At 32.0% G+C, this 22365-nt stretch overlaps 1 protein-coding gene across 5 annotated transcripts in view; it reads left to right on the top strand.

The window, feature by feature from the left end:
- Positions 1 to 8037: 8037 nt before the first annotated feature.
- Positions 8038 to 22365, top strand: part of LOC107454192 (calpain-B) — a 100624-nt gene continuing 86296 nt past the window's right edge. Inside the window, exon 1 of one of the 5 annotated variants that reach the window (XM_043051893.2) lies at positions 8038 to 8444. In XM_043051893.2, the coding sequence (XP_042907827.1) occupies positions 8190 to 8444 (255 nt within the window). In that variant the 5' untranslated portion in view covers positions 8038 to 8189. Of the gene's footprint in view, positions 8445 to 12384; positions 12553 to 22365 lie in introns of those variants that run through there. The other 4 variants (XM_071184451.1, XM_043051897.2, XM_071184447.1 and 1 more) reach the window with 4 other exon arrangements.

The raw sequence follows: 22365 nt of genomic DNA, 5'->3' as shown, positions 1-22365 counted from the left end.
CATCAGTCTCATTAAAAGTATGACTTTTTTTTATTGTTGATTTACATTTCTGTGTTCATTGTTGATTTTTTGTAATAATAAATGTAATAATAAATGTTTATAATTTTGTATAACTACAAGTATTATTTTAATAAATAGAACACAAGAAAATGTGCTACTTTTTCCCCCTTCTTAGCACCCCCAATTTAGGGCGATATTTCTTAGGAGTTTTGGGAATACAGTAGAAATGTAGGTCTACCGAAAATAGTAAAACTTTGAAAGTGGTCCACGAGAAAAAAAAGTTTGGGAACCTCTGGTCTAAGCTGTCTGTACTTCACTTACCTGCCGACTGAAAAGTTATCAGTAGTCAATCAGTTACTTACTGCAACCAATAAGATATTCAAGCCAGAGGCTGAACTGTATCACTTTACTATAATTCAATGAAATGCCGTAATTTTGTGGTTGTGAATAGCAATTCGTTGTTGAAGTATTACTATTGAACGATTCTTATTCTTGCTCCAAAAGAAACATATTCCTATTAATTACTACTAGAAATTAATTGAACATTGATGAATTTTCAGCAGACAGGTAGATGAATTGTCATCAACTTAGACTTTTGGATTATCTTTCATTTCAATGTTAATTGGTGTAACAACTGGTTGCCATTAACAACAGCGATTAATTGAATGATAATCAATTGATGTAGTTCAGCTTGAACATATCTTTGTATTTTTCCCTGTATAAGCTGTAAGTTCACAACCAAAATTTGTGCAATCGCATCCCAAAAAAGTTACTTTTGTTTATCTGGGACATATAAAATTGTGAAAAGAAATTCATTATTAAATGACATTGCAATTAAACATTTGTGGTTCTTCCTGTATGTAGTGAATGACAAGTTACAGCAATTATGAAGATTCGTTGACCGATAGTATTGTTTCGTTTTCCACTTCCATTTATTCTATTTTTTGAATGTTTCTCTCCCGGTGTCTTGCATGGAAATGGATGAGAAGCACACCTGATTATGACGAATACAAAATTTCCAGGTGTATGTGTAAACTGCAGGTAGTCAAATCAATTTTTATGTTCTTTATTGTTTTACTTGGTATAAATCGACAGTTGAAATATTTAGAGATTCCTGAGTGCTCGACTTCTACTTATACTTGTCTAAAATTTTCACAATTGAAGAAATAAAATTTAAAAAATATATTTGTACAATATATTGAAAGATGAATTTACTGTTTTTTCATTCGCGACCTTATCGCCTGCGAAATGGATAAGTTATTGAATATCTTATCAAACAGTATTATTTTAAAATAATTAGCCAGGTTGGTAGGGCACTGGACCCATGTGCAAGAGGGCGTGGGTTCGATCCCCATCGACAGAAGACTGTAGTAAATGGTGACTGGTGCACGTTAAATCTGCTGAGTGACGAAGTCCTCCATGTTCCCATAACAAATCACACCTCTGGGGATACTAATCCAGGATTTTCCTTGTCTTCTGGATTGGGCTCAAAATTACAAGGCTACAGAGTTGAACAATAGTTGTCGTAAACCCGTAAAAAGTTGGGTCGGCTGTTCAACGACGGTTATAAAATAAAATAAAACTATGATATTTTAATGGAAACATAATTTTTTACCTAATGCTGTAGTAACGTACTTTGAAATTCCATCCATTCAAATTGGTAACTCGTTTTATAAAATTCCATCTTAAAACTTTTTGAAATAGCGCTATTTGTACTAAACATATTAAATTTTAGTTTTGTTTCGTTTCTAAATAACAGCAATTTTGATAATTCATATTTGGCTTTTTCCAAAACTAAACATTCAGTTACAAATATTTCAACCAATCAGAAAAATTTGTATTTTATTCTAAAATCAGCGATGCCAACTTGCTCCGGACAGCAAATAAATATTTTCAAGTGGTAGTTCATTAATCTGTGAATCTTGGTTTAATTTTTATCCACCACTATTTCTAAATAATTCAAAGCTTATACAATTCGCCACTTAGTCACATTTAAGTCATGCGACACCGTTTAAAAAGTAAACAAAATTAGTTCACCACTTGCAAATTTTAGTACCCATTGTGCAGCTCTAGTGTGACGAAAACGAACTACAACAGCAAATTTTAGTATGCAGTTGTTTACCGTTTTTTAAATTATTATGGCTCGTCTGAAGCAGTTGGCATCACTGCTAAAATGATGTTTATTAGTGTCAGAATTTCGAATATTTTAAAAATCATTGTTTTTCATAAACAAACCAGGCTGAGCCGCGATGACTCAGGGGATAGAGCGTTCGCCTTCCAATGAGGCGAACCGGGTTCGAATCCCACTGACCACAGTGATGACGTAAAATATCCTCAGTGGTAGACGGATCATGGGTTAGAGTCCCCTTGCCGTCAGGCTAACCGTGGCAGGTGCTCGTGGTCTTCCTCCCCTTGTAACGCAAATGCGGGTTAGCTCCATCAAAAAGTCCTCCACTAAAGTAAATTTCTCCCAATACTCGATCCAGGAGTTCCTTTGTCTTCTGAATTGGGTTCAAAATAGCAAAGCTACGGAGTTGAACATTGGTAGTCGTAAACCCAAAAATTGGGTCGGCTGTTCAACAACGGTTATAAAAAAAATTAAAAAAAAATTTTCTTGCTTACAACAGATAGGACAAATTTTAGTACAAATAGCACCATTTTAGAGAGCTCTGGTCATGCGTTATCCATTTTTCTCTTATCAATGGTTGGAATCTCATTGTGAGTCCAAATGGTTTTGGGGTTGGATTATCGCTGACAATCACTTCACCGACAGATTATATCACCGAAATGATCATGTCGGTGAGGGCGAAGTGACTGTGACGATGAAATGTCATGTCGTCGAAAGCAATTATCAGGAAGTGATCATGTGGGTGAAATGAATGTTGATAAAGTGATCGAGTCACCGATTTGATTTGTCGGTGAAGTAATAATTGGCAAAATGACCTTGGCGTCTGTAGTTGTATTTGCTGTTACCTGCTGTTGTTTGTTGCTATTTTTTATTTATTACCCTTTGGCAAAATGGGTCTTGGTTTAGATTTGATGGCGTCCACACACTTTTCAACTGTGTTCAAGAATAATAGTAAACAGTGCGCATGCGTCGTTGTGGCGATGTTTGCTGTTTTTATTTTTATTTTCACTAGCAGGCATTTTTAATGTATTTACATAATAATAATGATTTAATTTTTTTTATATTCTTTTTATTATTAACGAATAATGACTGTCTTAACGGTGATTTCAATATAAATATAAATGTTGAAGAAGGAAAAATATTTTACGAAACACGTACATAGGCAGGATTTGAAAACTAATCCGACGACAAACATCCATTGAGACAGTTTTTGCAACCCATGATTTGAAACGTTTAACGGAGTCAAACCAGAAAGAAAAAGCATTTGACCAATGGGTAATTAGTAGAGCCCGGATTTTGATGACCTAAAAAATCTCAACTAATGCCCTTAAAAAGTGCAAAAAATGCCCTTAAAAATGCAAAAATTGCGCAAAAAATGCCTTAAATAAAGTAAAAATATTGAATTAAAAAAATGTTTTGCTCTTTAAAATTATTATGAGTCATTTAAAAAATATAAAGCAATGCAATACTTGTTCTACGTTCATTAAAGTTTGAAAAATATGTTTTATATCCTAAAATAACAAAAAAAGGAAAATATATTGACACCAAAATATTTTTATTTTGTATAGAAACTTTAATGGATATAACAACTTCCATCTCATAATATTACTAAATATCAGAATTACATTGGATTATTAAATGTTTTTTGATAATTTGAAATGTAAACGAGCGTCTCTTGTCTGAAAGTAAATTTTCATTCCTGCAGAAGCTTCTTTCAACGTCTACTGATGTTATAGGTGTGTACTTGAAAAAGACGGTCTCACTTACTGACAATTCTTCTTCAATTTGAAAAGATTTTGCTTCACCTGTTAATATCCTATAGATTTTCTTCATTGTTTGAAAGCCAGTGTAATAATGAAAATTGATAAAAAATAATAAAAATTGGAAAAATTAACAGAAAACTTTAAAAAATGCATTAAAATGCAAAATACGCCCCAAAATTTAAAGAAAAATGCCCTATAAATCTAAAAAAATGCTCTAAGAGACATAATATGCAAAAAAAATGCAAATGTCATCAAAATCCGGGCCTTAGTAATTAGTAATCGTAATAAGGCAATCACAACTTTTATACGTTTTCTTTTTTCATTTAATTTTGATCTGGGTTAAAAATACCATAAAAAATGCAACTCATTTGAATGGATAGAGTTTGTGATCTAAGAATTGTAGTTGAATACGACTTCATCAGGTTTGCTTTGCGTTTGGTTTTTGCATTAAGAAGTGTGGCGACGGTTTGTTTTAATCTATTAGGGTTGCCACTCAGACTTCAAAAGTTGTGCCAAATTTTTTTTTTAATTACGCTAGCGCTTTTTAACAGAGCCATGGCTAATTCGCTCCGAACATTTATTAACTGTCAGAAGCTCAGTTGTTAATTTTAATGATGTTTGAAATTCATACAATTTTAGTGTGATATCGCTTTCAGTCAAATGACCTTGCAATTGCAAATAAAATAAATTATTTAAATGAATACGTAAAACTAGTTTATTTAATTTCTGGTAAAATGATTAGACAGACAAAAATTTCAAAAGTTTGTATTAAATTATATTCTGAACTGTTGCAGAGTTATTCAGAGTAGTTATATTTTAGTTCAATTTAACTTATAATGCTTATCAGATTTTGTTCAGCTTATAATGTACTTATAAAAAGTAGTTTTTAGCAGAATAGAAGATAAGTTTATTTTTTTATTTATTTTTTACTAGTCAATGAATTTATATTCAATGAAATACTATTAAACGCATAACCGTTTCATTTCCCTTACCTATTTGAACCAAAAATAAGCTTTTTTTTTAAAAAAAAAAAATTGTCTTATAATCGATTAAATGAATTTGTATTAGTATTTCAAATTGTTTAAATTATTAATTTCTGATAGTTTTTCATTAATTTTACTTAACTTTGAGCATTTTTACTTGAAGTTGACTACTTTTTTTTTCTAAGGAATTGAAAGCAGCCTATTACAGGAGACTAATAGATAATAAAAAAAACATGTACTGTTTTGTGAATAAAAATAAATTATTTACGAAGCATTTCACTAAAGTTTCGAACCTTCTGAATCTAAAGTTCTGAACCTCCGTTTCCCACCATCACTAGAGAATTCCGATATAGAACTTTCAGGACTACCAGAAACATTTAGAGAAAATTCAGATTCCATATCTGATCCATAATTATATTCTGTTGTCAGTCACTTTCTGTCCCCCCACCTTTCTTTTATTTTATGCCAAAATTGGAAAGAAATATTGCTCCCAAGACACTGAATAAGGGAAGACAAACTCTGTCAAATTCCCCGCCTAAATGAAAAATGGTAAAACCTGTTATTAAAATAGTTTTTGAAATCCATTCTTCCAATATGACTGAAGATATCTATAAATCGCTTCCCTTACAAATGTTTTGAAGAAGAAAAAAATGCAAAAAATCAACATATTTTTTTTTTTATTTTATTAATAAATACAAGAAACTGAATACACAAGTTTGCAGTTGAAATTTTAATTTTTTTACGTGTAACAAACGTTTGATTTATCATCAGTTTACTATTCTCGCGTTATCTCGGTCAAATGAAAGAAGTTAAATACAGTAGAGTCCCGATAATCCGAGCCCCGGTTATCCGAGTTTCCGCTTTAACCGAGCTTTCAAATATTTTAAGGATTTTTTGGTTCTAGTTTATTTTTCATTTTTAAAAATACCGCCGAAAAATAAATCTGAATTTTATCTTCCAAACACTCGGGAAAACAAAATCTAACAACTCTATCCCATGAAATGATCGTTAATTCGTCAATAATGGAAATGAACCTAGCGAAGATGATGAAGACAGTGACGATGAAAATCAACATAAAAATCTCTCACACAGATGAACTTAAAGCTGTCGAAAATGCTACTGAATACATAGAACAACAACAAGAGGCGACGCCAGCCTTCCTGTTATCCCTAAAAAATGGCGAAACATTGCTGCAGAAAAGCACCAAAGTTATGTAAAACAAAAAACGATTAAGGACTTTTTTTAAGTAAAAACTCTTTAATTCTCGCAAAGTATACTTTTNAAATTATTCTGGAAATATTGGAGGTAATTATTGAGTCTGGAAAATAGTGTCCTAATGGTTTCGGCAAAAGAGCTCGTGAAATATTGGGCCGATTTTAATAATTTCACTTTCTGCGCATTTAGCCAAAGTCTTAAAGGTAATCAAAAAGTTGTTTCACACACTTATAAAGCCAGTTAACCCAATTTTTATTACTTTTAATTATATTTCATTACTTAATTTAATAATGGTGAAAAAATTTGAAAATTATGCAATATTTTTTACGTCTTTTCATTTAAAACTATGTAACCTTAAGAGGCAAAACTGGAAACTTCAGCAAAATTAATTACTAGTTTTTGAGTTATAGAATTTGAAAGAACCCATACTCTTAAAGTTCTATTTCTTAAAAATTTTTAGATCATTTTTATTCAAATTTTGCAGTTTATTTAAAATTACATGATTAAAAATTATGTAAAATTTTGTATAACTTACAGTTTAAAATTTTTTCTTCTATTTTTAAGTAAATAAAAAATAATAAAAAAAGTAAAAACACTTTATGCATAGGACATTAAATATTATCGTATTCTAGAAGTTTTGACCATGTTTTTTTCTGTGTTGAGTCTCAGTTCAAATCAAAAGTAGGTGGAAAATATAAGTTTCTAACGTTTCTTTTTCACTCTCAGCATTTTTGCCAAAATGAATTTATTGACAATTTAAATATAGACCATTTTCTGAGTAGCTAAAATTTTAACAACAATTCTATTCTTTATTCTAATACTTTTTACTATTACTTCTTAAATGATGCAAACAGAATTTATTGTCAGTCGAGATTACAACTATTTTCCATGTGTACTACAAAAACAAAGTTTTTTTTTTTTTTTTAAAGTAATTTTTCAATTCACTTCACCATCTACAGTCCCTGCCTAAATTATTAGACGCACTATAAGATTCGATGTAAAATCTTAATTATCAGGTGATTACTATACAGCTTTTATTGTTTTTACATGACCGAAACCGGTTTGCACTTGTTTACGTTCGTCTATAAATTGGTGAAATTAGACGATATATAACATACATTTGACGATAGGATAAATTAGACGATATATTATATAAATATAGAATATTTATTATATCAGGTATTATATTAGTATATTATAATAATTAGACCACATTATTAGACGCACTGTAGTGTTTTAATAATTGCATGTTTTGCACGAGTATCTATGCAATACTTTTATATTTAAACATACATGTAATGGGTTTTTATAGAGGAGATTTTTTTATATACTTCCCATTTGCTTTTATTTTTAACGTATTGCGTTACAATGTTAACCAATTGATACACGAATATAAACAAGTGCAAACTGGTTTCAGTCATATAAAAACAAAAAAGCTGTAGAGTATCACCGTATAATTAAGATTTGACATAGAATCTTATTGTACGTCTAATAATTTGGCTTGGGACAGTAGTAAATTTGGATTTGTATTTCATCTTTAATTTCACGTAATATACAAATTTTTAATTGGGCATTAGTGGGTTAAATAAGCGAACTTTTTAATCCCTGCAACTTGTAGCATTTGTAGCTAGAGAAATTTAGACTTCCGATGAGTAATTTGTTTCACCAAATTCATTAACAGGCGCAAGGTTATGTATTTTTGGCTAAAACAGTTTATTTGTCCCGAAAAAAAGCAACAAAAAAAAGCTATCTTGAAATTTTCTTATTCACGTAGAGATAGATCTTCGTCGTCGATAAAAAGCTGTATCAAATCCTCAATTATTTAAATGACTCCATTTAAATCCCTGAATTTCACCAAAATAAACATTTCGTCATGATTTGCATATGCCGCATGCCATTTAAATCCGATGAGAGGCTCAATCCCACCTTGAGTGGAGCATCTAAATTCGTCTTCGGAATCGAAGCCAAAGTGGTTTATTGTCTTCTGTCGTGCGGCGCGTTCTTTCGAGATTCACTTCAAAAACACTTGTTCCCCCCTTTTTTTCCTGTTCTATTTGCTGGATAAACATCTAATCTTTTAGTGCATAATTTATAATCAAGATGACATACACACCAGAAGGTCCGGAAATAGTACCCCATAAATATATAAAGACCTATATCAGCCCTCATAAGATTTTCCCAGGCAGGCTACACCTCTTCGTTTTGGACGATACTTTCTACGGAATACCCAATGTCCAGCCGGCCTTACTGCCCAAACCAGTAGGCGAAATAGGAGTGTATAAGCCCATGGGAAGAGCGGTGTGCGGTGGGGAAACTGGAACTGGTGATTGCAAGCTTTTCAGTCAAAGTTTTGGGGTAAGTGATCATATATATTTCTCACAGTAAAAGTAGGTTCTTACTCCGAATTTTGGTAATATGTATTTTTTTGTTTAATTGTATCATATTTTCCATTAAAGAAAAAAAAAACAGATTTATGATTTCATAGTCATGGTTATGGTCTTAAGACTGAATAAAATGACGGTTTTCGAGAATAATCATCTCAAACTAAATTTCTTTTCTCCTTAACTTAAGAAGTCAAATGGTATGAAATAGTTTTGTTTTCTGTTAATCTAAGCAAATTTATTTAATACCTTAAACAACTCTAAAAAATCTTATATTTCCACTTTCTCCAACAAGAAATTTTGAAACTTAATCTTTTCTCCTTTATAAAGAAGCAAAATAACTTTAACTCGAACTTGAAATACTGTGATAAAACATTTTTAGTGGTTCAAACGCAGGATAATAAAGAAAAATAACAACTAGTTCTAATTTAACCAGAAATCAGAACATTGATTCCAAGTAATCAGTTTCATTTTAAAATGAAATATAAAATTTCATTGTTACATAATTTTTAATTTAGTATTTCTATCCAAGTGCAGCTCTTTTTAATACGAAGTTCATGAATAATGTTATATACCTATGTAGAGTAAAGTTGCACACCTACCTTAAAATTGCGCTAATTTGAATTCCGTGCTTGCTAACTATATATTTCTGTGTTGTATACTGATAAACGATTTGGAAAGTTGGCCCCTATGTAAAAGCGAAATAATTCCAACCATATATATAGGAAGCACTAACTGAATACTTGTAATGTGAAATACTATACATAAAGCTTGTTGTCTCAAAATCTCATTTATAACTACTTAATTTACTTTTACAGTGAACAACCCCTACTACGTTGGCTAAACTAAAAATGAGTTGTAATAAAATATTGGCTTTTTTTGTTAAAATACTTTTTACTATGAATTTTTTAAAAAAAATGGAAAAATGAAAAGCCAATATGAAAATTAATTAGGGAAAACTGGATCCTACCATGTGATTTTCCAGCCACTAAAAATGTATTGACAACAATGGAAAACTGAGACACGACCATTAGATTTTTATACATGGTAAGACTTTAACAAATTGGTGACATACTGAGTGAAAAATGCCTTTACAATAAATGTTTATAAGCTAATCAATCAAAAACATCAAACACGATTAAAAACATCTAAGTTAGTATATACTGTTAAATTTTATGCCGAATCTACTGAATATATATAAAGTTATCGAGTTATGTTGTTTAAAGTTTCAAAGTCATATTCAATGCGAAATTTAATAACAATCCAAATTCCAAGTCTATCTTCTGACATCATACTTCAAGGGAACACTGAGTAAAAATAAAAAGATCTGTTAAATGATTTAGAACCTAGCGATCAGCAGAAATAGTATTTAATATATCCGCCGGTTTGGTAAGCGAAAATGTTAAATGACGATTGCGAACTCATCGAATTTGTTTGAACAATATATTGTTATAACAATATAAATGTTATTTTAAATAATGATTACTTCTGTTGACCAATAGATCTAAATGTTTATAATACTAATAGATAATAATATTTGGAGTTGGGAAGTGGAGGTACAAGCGTAAGTAAACAGAATTCCTTTTTATATGTTAAGTGAATAATTATAACTTTAGTAGAAAAACTAAATTCTGCCACGAAACAACAATTATTGCGGAGTAATAATCGGGGTTGGTGAGTGGCAGCACACCTATCACCAAAAAAAAAGGGTATTATTTTGAACATTATTTTCTGTTATTAACATATGAACGTTTATCTTCATCTTGAATAATGCATCGATGCTAAAAATTTGTTTCGAATTTTCAATTTAGTGAGTTAGTAGGGATATAGGGTGTGATATAGCATCTGAACATGATAACACCATCAGTTTCAAAAAAAAAAAATAATAATAAATAAACAAATAAAAATTGAATAAATTTAAATATAATTTTCAAAAGTACCTACAGTATGCTTCATAATGATCACTTTTAACTTAGATTTTCATAATCCTTGTCAAAAATGAAGCCTAAAAAAACGTTCGCTGTCAAATTTTGACGAATTGCTACAAAGGAAAGCAGGACTGAAATCATTAAACTCCATTTGATGGCGAAAGAAATCAAAGAGGAATTAAAAGGTGTTTCGGACAATCACCGCCGCGTTTTATCAAGCGATCATTCCATACCGGTTTTGGTGTTTCCAGTCCTGCCTGCTTGAGTAGTGATTCGCTTAATTTTGATCGTGATTTTGTTTTCTCAGTGATTAAATATTGTTTTATGATCTCAAATGTGTATGCTTTTTTGTTACTTTATAGTTCTGAGAATAGATTTTGATTTTTTTTTTACTCAATATGATTCAAAATTTCACATATTTCTCAACTTTCCCAAACGAAACAAAAACAAAGTTTTTTTTTTTTTTTTAAAGTAATTTTTCAATTCACTTCACCATCTACAGTCCCTGCCTAAATTATTAGACGCACTATAAGATTCGATGTAAAATCTNTTAGTAGGGGTGGTGATATAGCACCTGAACTTGATACCACCAGTTTAAAAAAAAAAAATAAATAAGTAAAATTTGAATAAATTTCAAAATTAGTACAATTTTGTTATAAAATTTAACCTGTTTTAAGATTTGGAAAACATTCATATTTTATTTATACGTTAAAAAAGTAAAGCGATATTATAATAGGATTCCTTATAAAAAACATTTTAAAAGATAGTGAGACCTATTTAAATTTTCCTTAAAAGGAATTTTTGATCGTTTTTGAAAAAAAAAACAGTAATTATTAACACTAGAAAGACAGAAACTTAGTATAAAACCTAGTAAACCGGGTTCGAATCAAAGCAATGGTTGGCTGGTTGATACGAATTCCGCACCCGGCTTGCACCGACTACAGTGCTGGCTTAAAATATCCTCAGTAGTAGACGGATCATGGGTTAGAGACCCCTTGCCGTTAGGCCAACCTTAGGACGTTTTCGAGGTTTTCCTCTCCATGTAACGCAAATGTGGTTTAGTTCCCTCAAAAAGTCCTCCGCGAAGGCAAATTTCTCTCAATACTTAATCCACGAGTTCCCTTGTCTTCTGGATTGTCTTCAAAACTACAAGGCTACGAAGTTGAACATAAGTGGTCGTAAACTCAAAATTGCTTCTGCTGTTCAACGACGGTTATAAAATAATTAAATCTTCTGATTAGTAAATTCACAGCACAGCTGATTATGATTTCTTTTAAAATAAAATGCCGGGTTTTCAAAGTCGAACAAATTAGGAACGTCGTAGTTAAAGTATGCGTTCGTAAAACTCTTTCTAAATACTGTTAGAAGCAATTTACAAACGAGAATACCTCATTTGTTCCTAAACGGTTTTTCAAGAAATTCGATTTTACCCCATTGTAATTTCAACGCATTGCAATGTCTAATTTTCAAACATTCCAAACGCATGAACAATAAATTCGTTCACTAAGTAACTTGAAACGATTTCATTTTCTTAGCTAAAATATCATTGAAATATTTTTTCTAAATTAATACTTATTTAGAAATTTTTACTGAAAATTCGAATGTTTCAAACTCTTATACTGCTTCCGCTAAAACTTAATTTAAATGACAAGTTTTTATATTGTTTTCGCTCTTTTTTTTTATTTAAGACTTCTTTGTAATGATTCTTACCATTCAAGAAACATTTACCGACCTTGACTGCATTCATCACGACTTTACTTAGAGATCTTACCTAATCTTTCTAGTCATTCTGATGCGGGTGGCTATCAAAAGAAGTAACGGAAGAAAAAAAAATTACAAATTACTTTGACGAAATGGCTATTTTTTTCCTTCCCATTATCCACCGAAAGGGCACTTTTAGTCGTAAGGTTCGTAGTAGAGCGCGCTAACCGAACCGTGCCCAAGATGACGTCACATCTTCTCTAGCTCTATTGATTTGTGTGAGGATGCAGTATAAAGTCAGCAATGGATCGAGTCAGATGTAAACAAAGTGTTCCGTAACGCTTTCATAAAACACGTGTATTTTCTGCCATATTGAGTTGATATTTTTACTCATTTATAATGCCTTATACTTATAAGAAAACGGAGTTTAGTCGTCCAATTGAAATTTATAACGTGAGTACATTTTTTTTTATAAATTAGCACTTAAATTAAATTTAAAAAAAATTTTTTTTTACTTAGGTTTTGAAAAAGGCAATTTAACTTTTTACCCCCAATTTTTTAATAGATTTTTTGCAAATTTATTGGAATTGTACTATATGAAAAATGGGTAAAATCGCTTATTGCAATTCTTCATGTTTTAAATGTATATTACTGGTACAATAGCTGCAGTTAATAATCATGTTGTTTAACTTTGACTTAAATGAAATAGATGCATACGTTGTATGTAAATATGAGAGAATTAATTTTTCCCAAGAGAATTAAGGAGACAAATTTAAGCAATTAGCGATTATTAGGGAAACAAATTTCGTATGGTCAAAAAAAAAGTTTATATATACGCACAATTTTTAATAGGACGTGTCTTTTAACAGAGAGCAGATGATATTATAGATTACGAAATCAGGGATATTTCCGCATCGTGATCTGTCGCTCCAACTGCAATCGCTAAGGTGCAAAAAAGATTTTAAACTTGCGAATTTTTTGTTAAAAAAAAACAGAAAAAAAAGCATGTAGATCTTTGCATGGGGGATGGCTGTGAGTTATACCTTTCGAGTTGGTCCCTTTCTGTGATTAAATTTTTTTTTTTAAGTTTCTCGCCGCCCGGAGGGTGGAAGATTTAGAAACAGATCACGTGATACGGAAATCTCCCCTCGAAATAAATCACACGCAATGCAATTTCTCTGATTGAGCAATTAAACATAACCTTTGTTCCTCAGATTTGGATCCCTGATCCTTAAACTACTACGGGGGATAGCCGCAATCTGGAATAGATAAGAGATCCTAATTGTGTTGATAAGAGAGCAGTCGAAAGTTTGAACCCCTAGTATTAATTTCCTTTTTTGGCGTACTTTGATATAAATCTATAACTTTTTAAGCTAATAAAAAAAATATTTTGAACTGTAACTACAGCTTTTCTATTATATAGACTAAGAAACCAGTCACTATTTAAAAAAATATTATCAAATTACTATTAAAAACTGACATAAAGCTGATTTGATGCTATAGAATTAAACTTTTACAGCATTCTGACTGATTAACCGTATCGATCCAATCAGTAAGATTTCGGGTACATTTTCTTTTTTTGTTTTGTTTCGAAGTAATAGTTAAATACTCTAAGTAGTTAAATACGAGCCGTGGTGGCTCGGGGGATAGATCGTTCGCGTTCCACTGCTCTGAACCGGGTTCGATTCTCAGTGATGGTTGGCTAATACGAATTTCGTACCCGCCTGGAACCGACCGCAGTGCTGACTTAAAGATATCCTCAATGGTAGACGGATCATGGGTTAGAGTCCCCTGGCCGTCAGGCTAACCGTGGGAGACTCCCTTGGTCTTCCTCTCCATGTAACGCAAATGCAGGTTAGTTCCATCAAAAAGTCCTCCACGAAGGTAAATTTCTACCAATACTTAATCCAGGAGTTCCCTTGTCTTCTGGATTGGGTCATTCAACAGCCTACCTATTTTTTGGGTTTACGCCTACTAATGTTCAACTCCCAGAAATTTGCCTTCGTGGAGGACTTTTTGATGGAACTGCATTTGCTTTACATGGAGAGGAAGACCAAGAGAACCTCTCACGGTTAGCCTGACGGCAAGGGGACTCTAACCCATGATCCGTCTACCACTAAGGATATTTCACGTCAGCACTGTGGTCTGTCCTTGCCGGATACGGAATTCACAACGACTAGCCATCGCCAAGATCGAACCCGGTTTACCTCATTGGAAGGCGAACGTCTGTTCTACCAAGACAAGTTAAATAAATGGTTTTTTATTTCAAGTAAATTGTTTTTACGCTGTATTGAATGAGAGTAAAAAAAAAAACAAATCAATAGCTCAATAGCAATCGAATCAATAGCTTAGCTGAGATTTTATGAGCATTTTGTGCGTAAGAGTATAATTCTTGACTTATACATCTTTATGGAAACGATTAGTTTTAGCTTTGAATTCGATTTACCACCCTTTCCCTTCTGACGTCTTCCTTCTCAAAATGTTAAAGAAGGTAACAAAGCATTAGAAAAACAGGGGGAGGGCAAACTTCAAATATTCATACGAAACCTAAGCCGAAAATCTCAAGATATTAGGGAGATTTTGCATAGCGTTGCGGTTCTCTCTAACCCTATTTGAGCTACATCGCATATACCTGAATATTTCCCAACAAATCACACTATAGTAAAGGTATAGAAAATAAGGTATAACGTAACGCTTAACATAAGATAAGGGCTATGTAAAATCTCTCTATTTACCCCCTATCCTTTAATTATTTCCGAAATTCATTAATAAGCTTTTTTTTTATTGACTCGAGAACTGACCTATTTAAGGAATAAGGACATGTTAAAAAGAAAAATGTTTTTACATTTAAATTTTTGATGTTAACCGTTTCCTTATAAAATGTAACAGCACGATAATTTTTGCAACCAAAATTCTGAGCTATTTCCGTCTCCTCTAAAAGCATTAAAAATACATTTCTATTAAAGTACAAATAAGTGAAGTTTTATTGAAATGAGTACTTATATTGTAATTTTTGCTGGTTGTTGCAGACACTGTAAATTGAGTAATACAGCCTTGAATGATCAAAAAAAAAGAAAAAAGAAATCCTATGAAACTTTATTATATCAATCAATACATGGAAATTATAATCCATCAAAAAATTTACTAAGTTATATTCTTTTTTATGCAAACTTTTAACCTTTACTTAGTTTTATAATTTCAAATGGAGAAGGATTTTGACGACTCTTGAAGGTATAATTAGATATCATGTTATGAATAATTTGTATAAATTGAAATCTTTATTATTTAATTCTAGGTTATTTCACGAGGAAATAATTACTTTGTGTTTCAAGGAAATGAAACACGAAGTTATAACATGAAAATAATGATAATTAACTAACAATAACCTTGGATTTCAAATTCGTAAAATAAACAAAATTGCACTTAAAATTTTATATATAATTACATATATGCTTTTATAATATCCCAAAAGTACTTTATTAAAAAATGGTAAGCGCCGACGCTGTTATGGGTGTTCTCTTATTGTTATATTTTGTGAGATTTTTTGTGATTTAGTTTATTGCTTTAAATAATAATTACAAGGGGAAGAAATTTTTTGTTGCATTGATCCAAGTACTTGATCTTAATTTATTCGAATGTGGGGATTTCAATTCTGAAATCAGTTTTGTTACGAAAGCTACAAATTTCATTGAAAATGACATTTTTAGTTTAGTGTAAAGTTTTGTCTGAATAAAAAAGTTTATAGAGAACGTATAGGTTTATATATGTTACTGTGGATGGCCGAAATAGGTGATTTTTGACTTCCGGTGAATGTTGGCAGTCACATAGTCGCTTTGGTAAATGTCCGAAATGTATACTAGGTCTAGTTTAAGTGACGCTGCCCGGTATACATTTTCTCGGTATGTCCCATATCACTGTCTTTTAAGGTTCAGTGCCATTGCCCGGTATGCCTTTAACCGGCAGATATTAAAATAACGAATAAATATAATAATATCAACTAATAAATTAATTTCAAATCGGATATAACAAATATTTCGGACAGTCACCAAAGCGATTATGTGATTGCTGACATTCGCCGGTGAAAGTCGACATTCTCTTGTTTTCTGTCATTCAATGTGACACATGGATATGCACTTGTGTGCGCCTTTAAAAATAACACATAGGACAAAAAACACATGAATGTATCGCATCAGAAGCATAGAAGTGAGGACAATTCAAGCGAGTGAATTTTACGGATTAATAGTTAACAGGAATATAAATTTTATAAAGACTGTAGCTTGTAAACATAAATCGATTGTATATTTGTAATCAGCGAGATTGAAAATATACCATCAGATCAGTACAAAAATCTCACACAACAGGAAAAAAAAATTTACTCCCCATTCTTACGCATCCATTGTAGTAGAAAAATTTTTATTTATCAAGATCCTCGCTTTATAAATTTTTATTCATTTTACACGCTCCCGTTCGGCTTCATGTCAAAAGTAACAAAAAAATGAATAAATAGAATTCACAACAAAGTGAAGAAAATTGTGACCACCGCAAGGCGATCACAGGTCGCCCATTGGCAAAATGCTTGTTGTCTAATTTTTTTTGGAAAAAAAATTTTCATTGTGTTTTCATCTTGGACATCTTTAACTGTTTATCCTGAACTGCTCGGTACACAATCTCGCAGACATATTTAAACGCAGCTCAGACACATTCTGTGTAAATTCTTTTGATGACTGAATAGACATTGAACAGCCAATCGAAATCCATATTAACATTTTCGTATTTGTACAATGGTGTTTGATGGAGATTTTAAGCTGCATCCTACACCCGTTTCGGATTCACGAGTTCATACATGAAATATGATTTGAAAGCTAGGTTTTTTTCTTCAATTTTACGTGAATAGTGAATGAATCATTTATATTACGTGGATGACAGTCTACGGTCTTGTGCAAGTTATTGGGTACGTTGACAATGGGTCCTTTTATCGCTAACTGGTGATCAACTCCCAATTCTCTTATTTGCATGAAAGGGGTTCCGAGAGTCACCATTCGCTCTTCGGCCGGGTTCAATTTTCCCAATCACTTTGTTACTTCGGTGAGGGACGGGCTTCGTGCTTGCGTTTGCGAACGGAATCCTTTCGTTTGTGTGTAACGCTTAAGATATTCCCGTCTACGTTCTTTGGCTTTTTCAGCCTCGGTAAATTTAGGCCTTGGCTATGTTTTTTCCTTGCTTCAACTCTAACTTTTGAGACCGTGTCAATCAGTTTGGATCCTCTTTATGTGAGATATTTACCTGAATTTGTATTGAAAATGATCCAGTTTGAACATGTAGGTTAGAATTTTTGATTCTTTAAAACAATAGAAACAAAAATATCGCTCAAATGATGAAATTCTCTTTTATTCACAACTCAAGAAGTATTTATGGAATCTCTCTGATCCCATATCTCAAAAATAAACTCACCCCAACTTAATGCATAACCAAACTAAAAGTGAGGGGGAAAAAAAAGAAAGAATTCTAAAAAAATTATCAAACAGCATCGGTGGCCATAGCAACGCATGCGCACTGTTTACAATTATTTTTGATTATAGTAGTTGAAAAGTGAGAACGCCATGAAATTTGCCAATGGGTAATAAATTAAATAAAAAATTAAGAGGTTAAAAATTTTTAAATGTATAAAAGGCTCTTGAAGGATAAAAACCTCTCCAATTTGAACTGTTTTACAATGTAAGGTTATCGTTAATAACTGAAATTACTTCTCATTTATCACTTCTTATTGCGTCACACATTCCTAAGTTTAAATATTTTTATCAAATGCAGTTAATTATTTTTTTTTAATCCAAGTTCATTCTGTTACGATTATCATATTAAAAAGTTTTTCTTTCATAAAAACAAAAATAGTTTTATATTAACAGAATAATCTTTTTTTTTGTTGTTGTTGAAAATATTGACTTTTAATGGGAAAGAAGAAACAAAGATGAACAAGAAGCTTCCAGGGGGGATGGTGAGCAGAGTGATATGGGGACGGAGCCTCTTAGTTAAATAGTTATAACTTGTTACAATACGGTTCTCGTCTCCCCTAATATACAGTGGCAGAGTAAATTAAAAGTTTTGTTTCTACTAACAAGAGTGTTATAAAATAATTATGGATTCAATGTTTGCACTCGTTATTTGTTTAGAAATAATTGTGATGTTTAAAAAACGGTAAAATCATATGGATACGATAATATTGAACGGTAAGTTAATATCGACACACTAGGTTTTATGAATTAATGGACTTGCTTATCAAATTTTAAAAAAATTAGAAACAGGATTGGATCGGTAAAACAAAGATTACTAAGAAGATTGTAAAACAAAGATTGTATTAGGTTAATACATAAAGCAGACTTGTTAAAGTAAACGAATATGATATTACTACAGCAATAATATAAATTAGTCTAAGCTTTAAATAAGCAGAGATGCGATTTGAAACAGGTTCGAATCCCTATGATAGTGTGATTCCGCAGTAATGTTATAAATTGCTGGCAGAGTTTAGTGCCTTGTGGAAAATACTTAGCAAGCATAATGATTGTTGTTGTTGTTTTTCATTTACGTCGCACTAGAACTGCGCATCGGGCTATTGGCGACGGTCTGGGAAACATCCCTGAGGATGATCCGAAGACATGCCATCACAACTTTGATCCTCTGCAGAGGGGATGGCACCCTCGCTTCGGTAGCCCGACGACCTGCACGCGAAGTCGCGCACTTTACGGTAGAACAGTTAAATGAGGACCGATACCGCGCACCCTCGGTCTCTACGCAGACTGATCCAAGTGGTCACCCACCCGCACACTGACCGTAGCCAGTGATGCTTGATTTCGGTGATCTGCTGGGAACCGTGTCTTAATGATCAGTCCACTGCGGGACCAAGCATAATGACAAAGTCATCTTTGAACTAGCAAGAATATTTATTAAGCAAGAAAAATTATAACTAAACTTAAACATCATAAAAGAAAACAATCCCCGAGAGTATTCTACTCTCCATAACATGAGGTAACTAAATTCATTCTATACAACCATGAAAATCACCAAATCTAATCTTGATTTGTTATATACATATATACAAACATATTTATCATTCAATCAAAAAATAACATTTGCATAATGAGGGTAGAAAGCGTAACACTCAAAATTAATACTCCGAAGTCAAGCATCACCGCCTGCGGTCAGTGTGCGGGTGGGTGACCACTTGGATCAGTCTGCGTAGGGAATGAGGGTGTGCGATATGGGTCCTCGTTAAACTGTTCTACCGTAAAAAGCTCGACTTCGCGTGCAGGTCGCCGGGCTACCGAAGCAGAGGATCAAAATTGTGATGGCATGTCTTCGGTTCATCTTCAGGGATGTTTCCCAGACCGTCGCCAATAGCCCATTGTGAAGCTTTAGTGCGACGTAAATGAACTACTACAACAACAAAATTAATACTATGCAAATTCTGTCTTTAAATTATTTTTAAATGTTCGAACTCCCTCTTTCAGTGGTTTTTCGAACTCGTGATTTCTGACTCACCGTTCTTCTTACTCGAACCTTGTTCTTTGAAATTCCTAGTCTGGCATAAATTAATCTAAATATTAAATAAGCTGAGATGAGAGGTAAATCAGGCTCGAATCCCGGCGATGGCTATTACTTCAGCAATTGTATAGATAAATTAATCTGAATGAGCTGAGATGGGTAGTGCACCAGGTTAGAAACCCGCAATTACTGGTCGATTCGTATATCGTATTTGACTCGCTGACAAAAAATATCCCCAGGTTTAAATGGATTGCGGGTTAGAGTCCCCTTATCATCGTTGATACAAAGATTCGAGAGTTTTTGCAAATTTTCAAACCGGTTAATGTCTTCTCTTTTTTTGTCGTTTACGACATTAATAGCTCTCATGCGCAGTGACTTTTTTCTCAAGACGAATTATGTAAACTTTGTCGGATTCAACGGTGACCATATGGTTTAGTATACGCCTGTTTATTTACAGTTGAGTGCGCTTGAGTTAAATAATATATAATTGGAAACCACAACTAAATAAGTAATTCGACGTCACAATATAAATGACGCTATCTTTCTGCTGAAACAAGTAAAATTTCTACGATGAAGCAAAAACCTGTACCACCAGCAATTTTAACTCACTCCTAGATATTGAATTAATTGACGACAATACTAAATTTAGCCCAATCACTGCCTTTTTCCTTAGGGATATGACGTAGTACTAAAACACGAAATACACTCTCGATTTTTGGTGCTAAGCACCACCTCTTCCCCCCATCTCCATTCCACCTCACTACTCCTCATCATCGAATTACTACTACAGATGAATCGGTTAATGCCGCTTCGCGGCAGCGCACCGAGATTTACATGATTTCTACCATTCTACCATTCTGAAACAAGTAAACAACTTTGCCCTGTTTAGTAATACTACTTTATGGAAAAAACGGAAATTCATCGACCGTTTCTGTCAGGTCATGTTGTCAAAGAGCATGTTGAACATCTCTTCTAATTGCTCAAGAAAGAAGATAAAACGAACATTACGAAAGTAAGTATTAATTACTGTATGCAAAATTAATGTGTCTATAATTTATAAATTAGGGGAGCATGACATGCGATATGCAATCATCATCTTCTAGACCAAAATCCATTTGAAAATCTTCTAAGGAAATTTTAAATGATAATTTTTCAAATTGCTTCAGAAACCTGATAAAATATCTGAATTGCAACTAAGAAATTCTTATTTCTTTATTTAGATTTATTTGTGCCAAAATTTTAAGCATCTAAAAAATTTTATTCATCCGACTGATTTTTTCTCTCCATAATTTATTTAAAAACTAAAGACTTCAAGAATACTTTATTGATAAAAACTTGCTCTAGTTTAATTTGGTTAGAAAAAAAAACTTTCGGGATACGTTTAAGAATTTCTACATTGTACATTTTTGAAAAACTTTTTTATACTCTTGAATTTATTTAACTATGTATTTCAAAGGAACTGATTCTCTGTGGTTGTAATTTTATATATATATATATATATTTTTTTAATANATACTTTATTGATAAAAACTTGCTCTAGTTTAATTTGGTTAGAAAAAAAACTTTCGGGATACGTTTAAAAATTTCTACATTGTACATTTTTGTAAAACTTTTTTATACTCTTGAATTTATGTAACTATGTATTTCAAAGGAACTGATTCTTTGTGGTTGTAATTTTATATATATACATATATAGGTAAAGTGATTTTTATGCTCAGCTTGTTTTTATGCGATTAATTAAATTTAAAGTGACCTCACAAATTATTTATATCTTAACTGCTTACAAAAGCTTAATTATTTTTCCTCTCAACCGCAATGCTTGATACAGGACTTCGCTGGTCTTTTGGGTTCGTTTTAATACGTACTATATATAAGTACCAAGGTACCTAATACAGATAAATAGATGGTAATTGATAAGTAATGATGAAAATTGCTGAGTTGTTGTGTGTTTTGACTATCATAAGTTGGTCTCGAGCAAATAGTTTTATGCCATATATTACTATTGCTCGATTTCAGTTGATCTTTATTTTGATGGAATGACCTTCTGAAAACCTTGTTTTATTTAATGTAATCACGCAAAGTCACTGGGAAGGGCAACAAAGAATCATAAATAACATTTGGAATTATTTAAGTTTTATTACTTGTCGGTATTTGACTTTCAATTCGGTGCATGTATTTTTTTCTTCTTTTGATTAATGCCGATTTATTGATTATTTATTTCTTTTTACTCAGTGCGAAGAACGGATATTCAGCTAGTCAGACATAAAGTTATAGAACAATTCGTACAATATTTATTTAAAAAAAAAGGATGGTGTTCTCGGCGTTCACTGAGCGTCATTGTTGCTGCAACCCACAGAAAACTCTGAGAAAACTTCGGATAGTCGTTTACCAGAAATACTTGATGACCTTTATATTGCATTTTATTTCTACAAATGTTGACATTAGAACATTCCGTCAGCGAACTTTTTTTTTTCTAGACATAGTTCAAAACGCGTGTTTAGGAAAATGGACACAGCTCGAAATATGTGTTTAAGAAATAATAATTAAGAAAATAGGCATTGCGTTTGATTTGATTCCTTTTTTTCAAACTTCTCTAGCATTTTTTTCTAAGAAAAAATTAATGTAACCAAATTAATTCACTATGTGATGTGATAAATTTGCCTAAATCACATAATTAATTAGTTTAAATTAGTCTTTTTTTACGAAGATATTAAAACTAAACTGTTCTTT

The sequence above is a fragment of the Parasteatoda tepidariorum genome, chromosome 8 (assembly GCF_043381705.1).
Source record: "Parasteatoda tepidariorum isolate YZ-2023 chromosome 8, CAS_Ptep_4.0, whole genome shotgun sequence".
Lineage (NCBI taxonomy): Eukaryota > Metazoa > Arthropoda > Arachnida > Araneae > Theridiidae > Parasteatoda > Parasteatoda tepidariorum.
The sequence above is the reverse complement of the archived record's forward strand: the minus strand, read 5'-3'. Positions and strand labels throughout refer to the sequence as shown.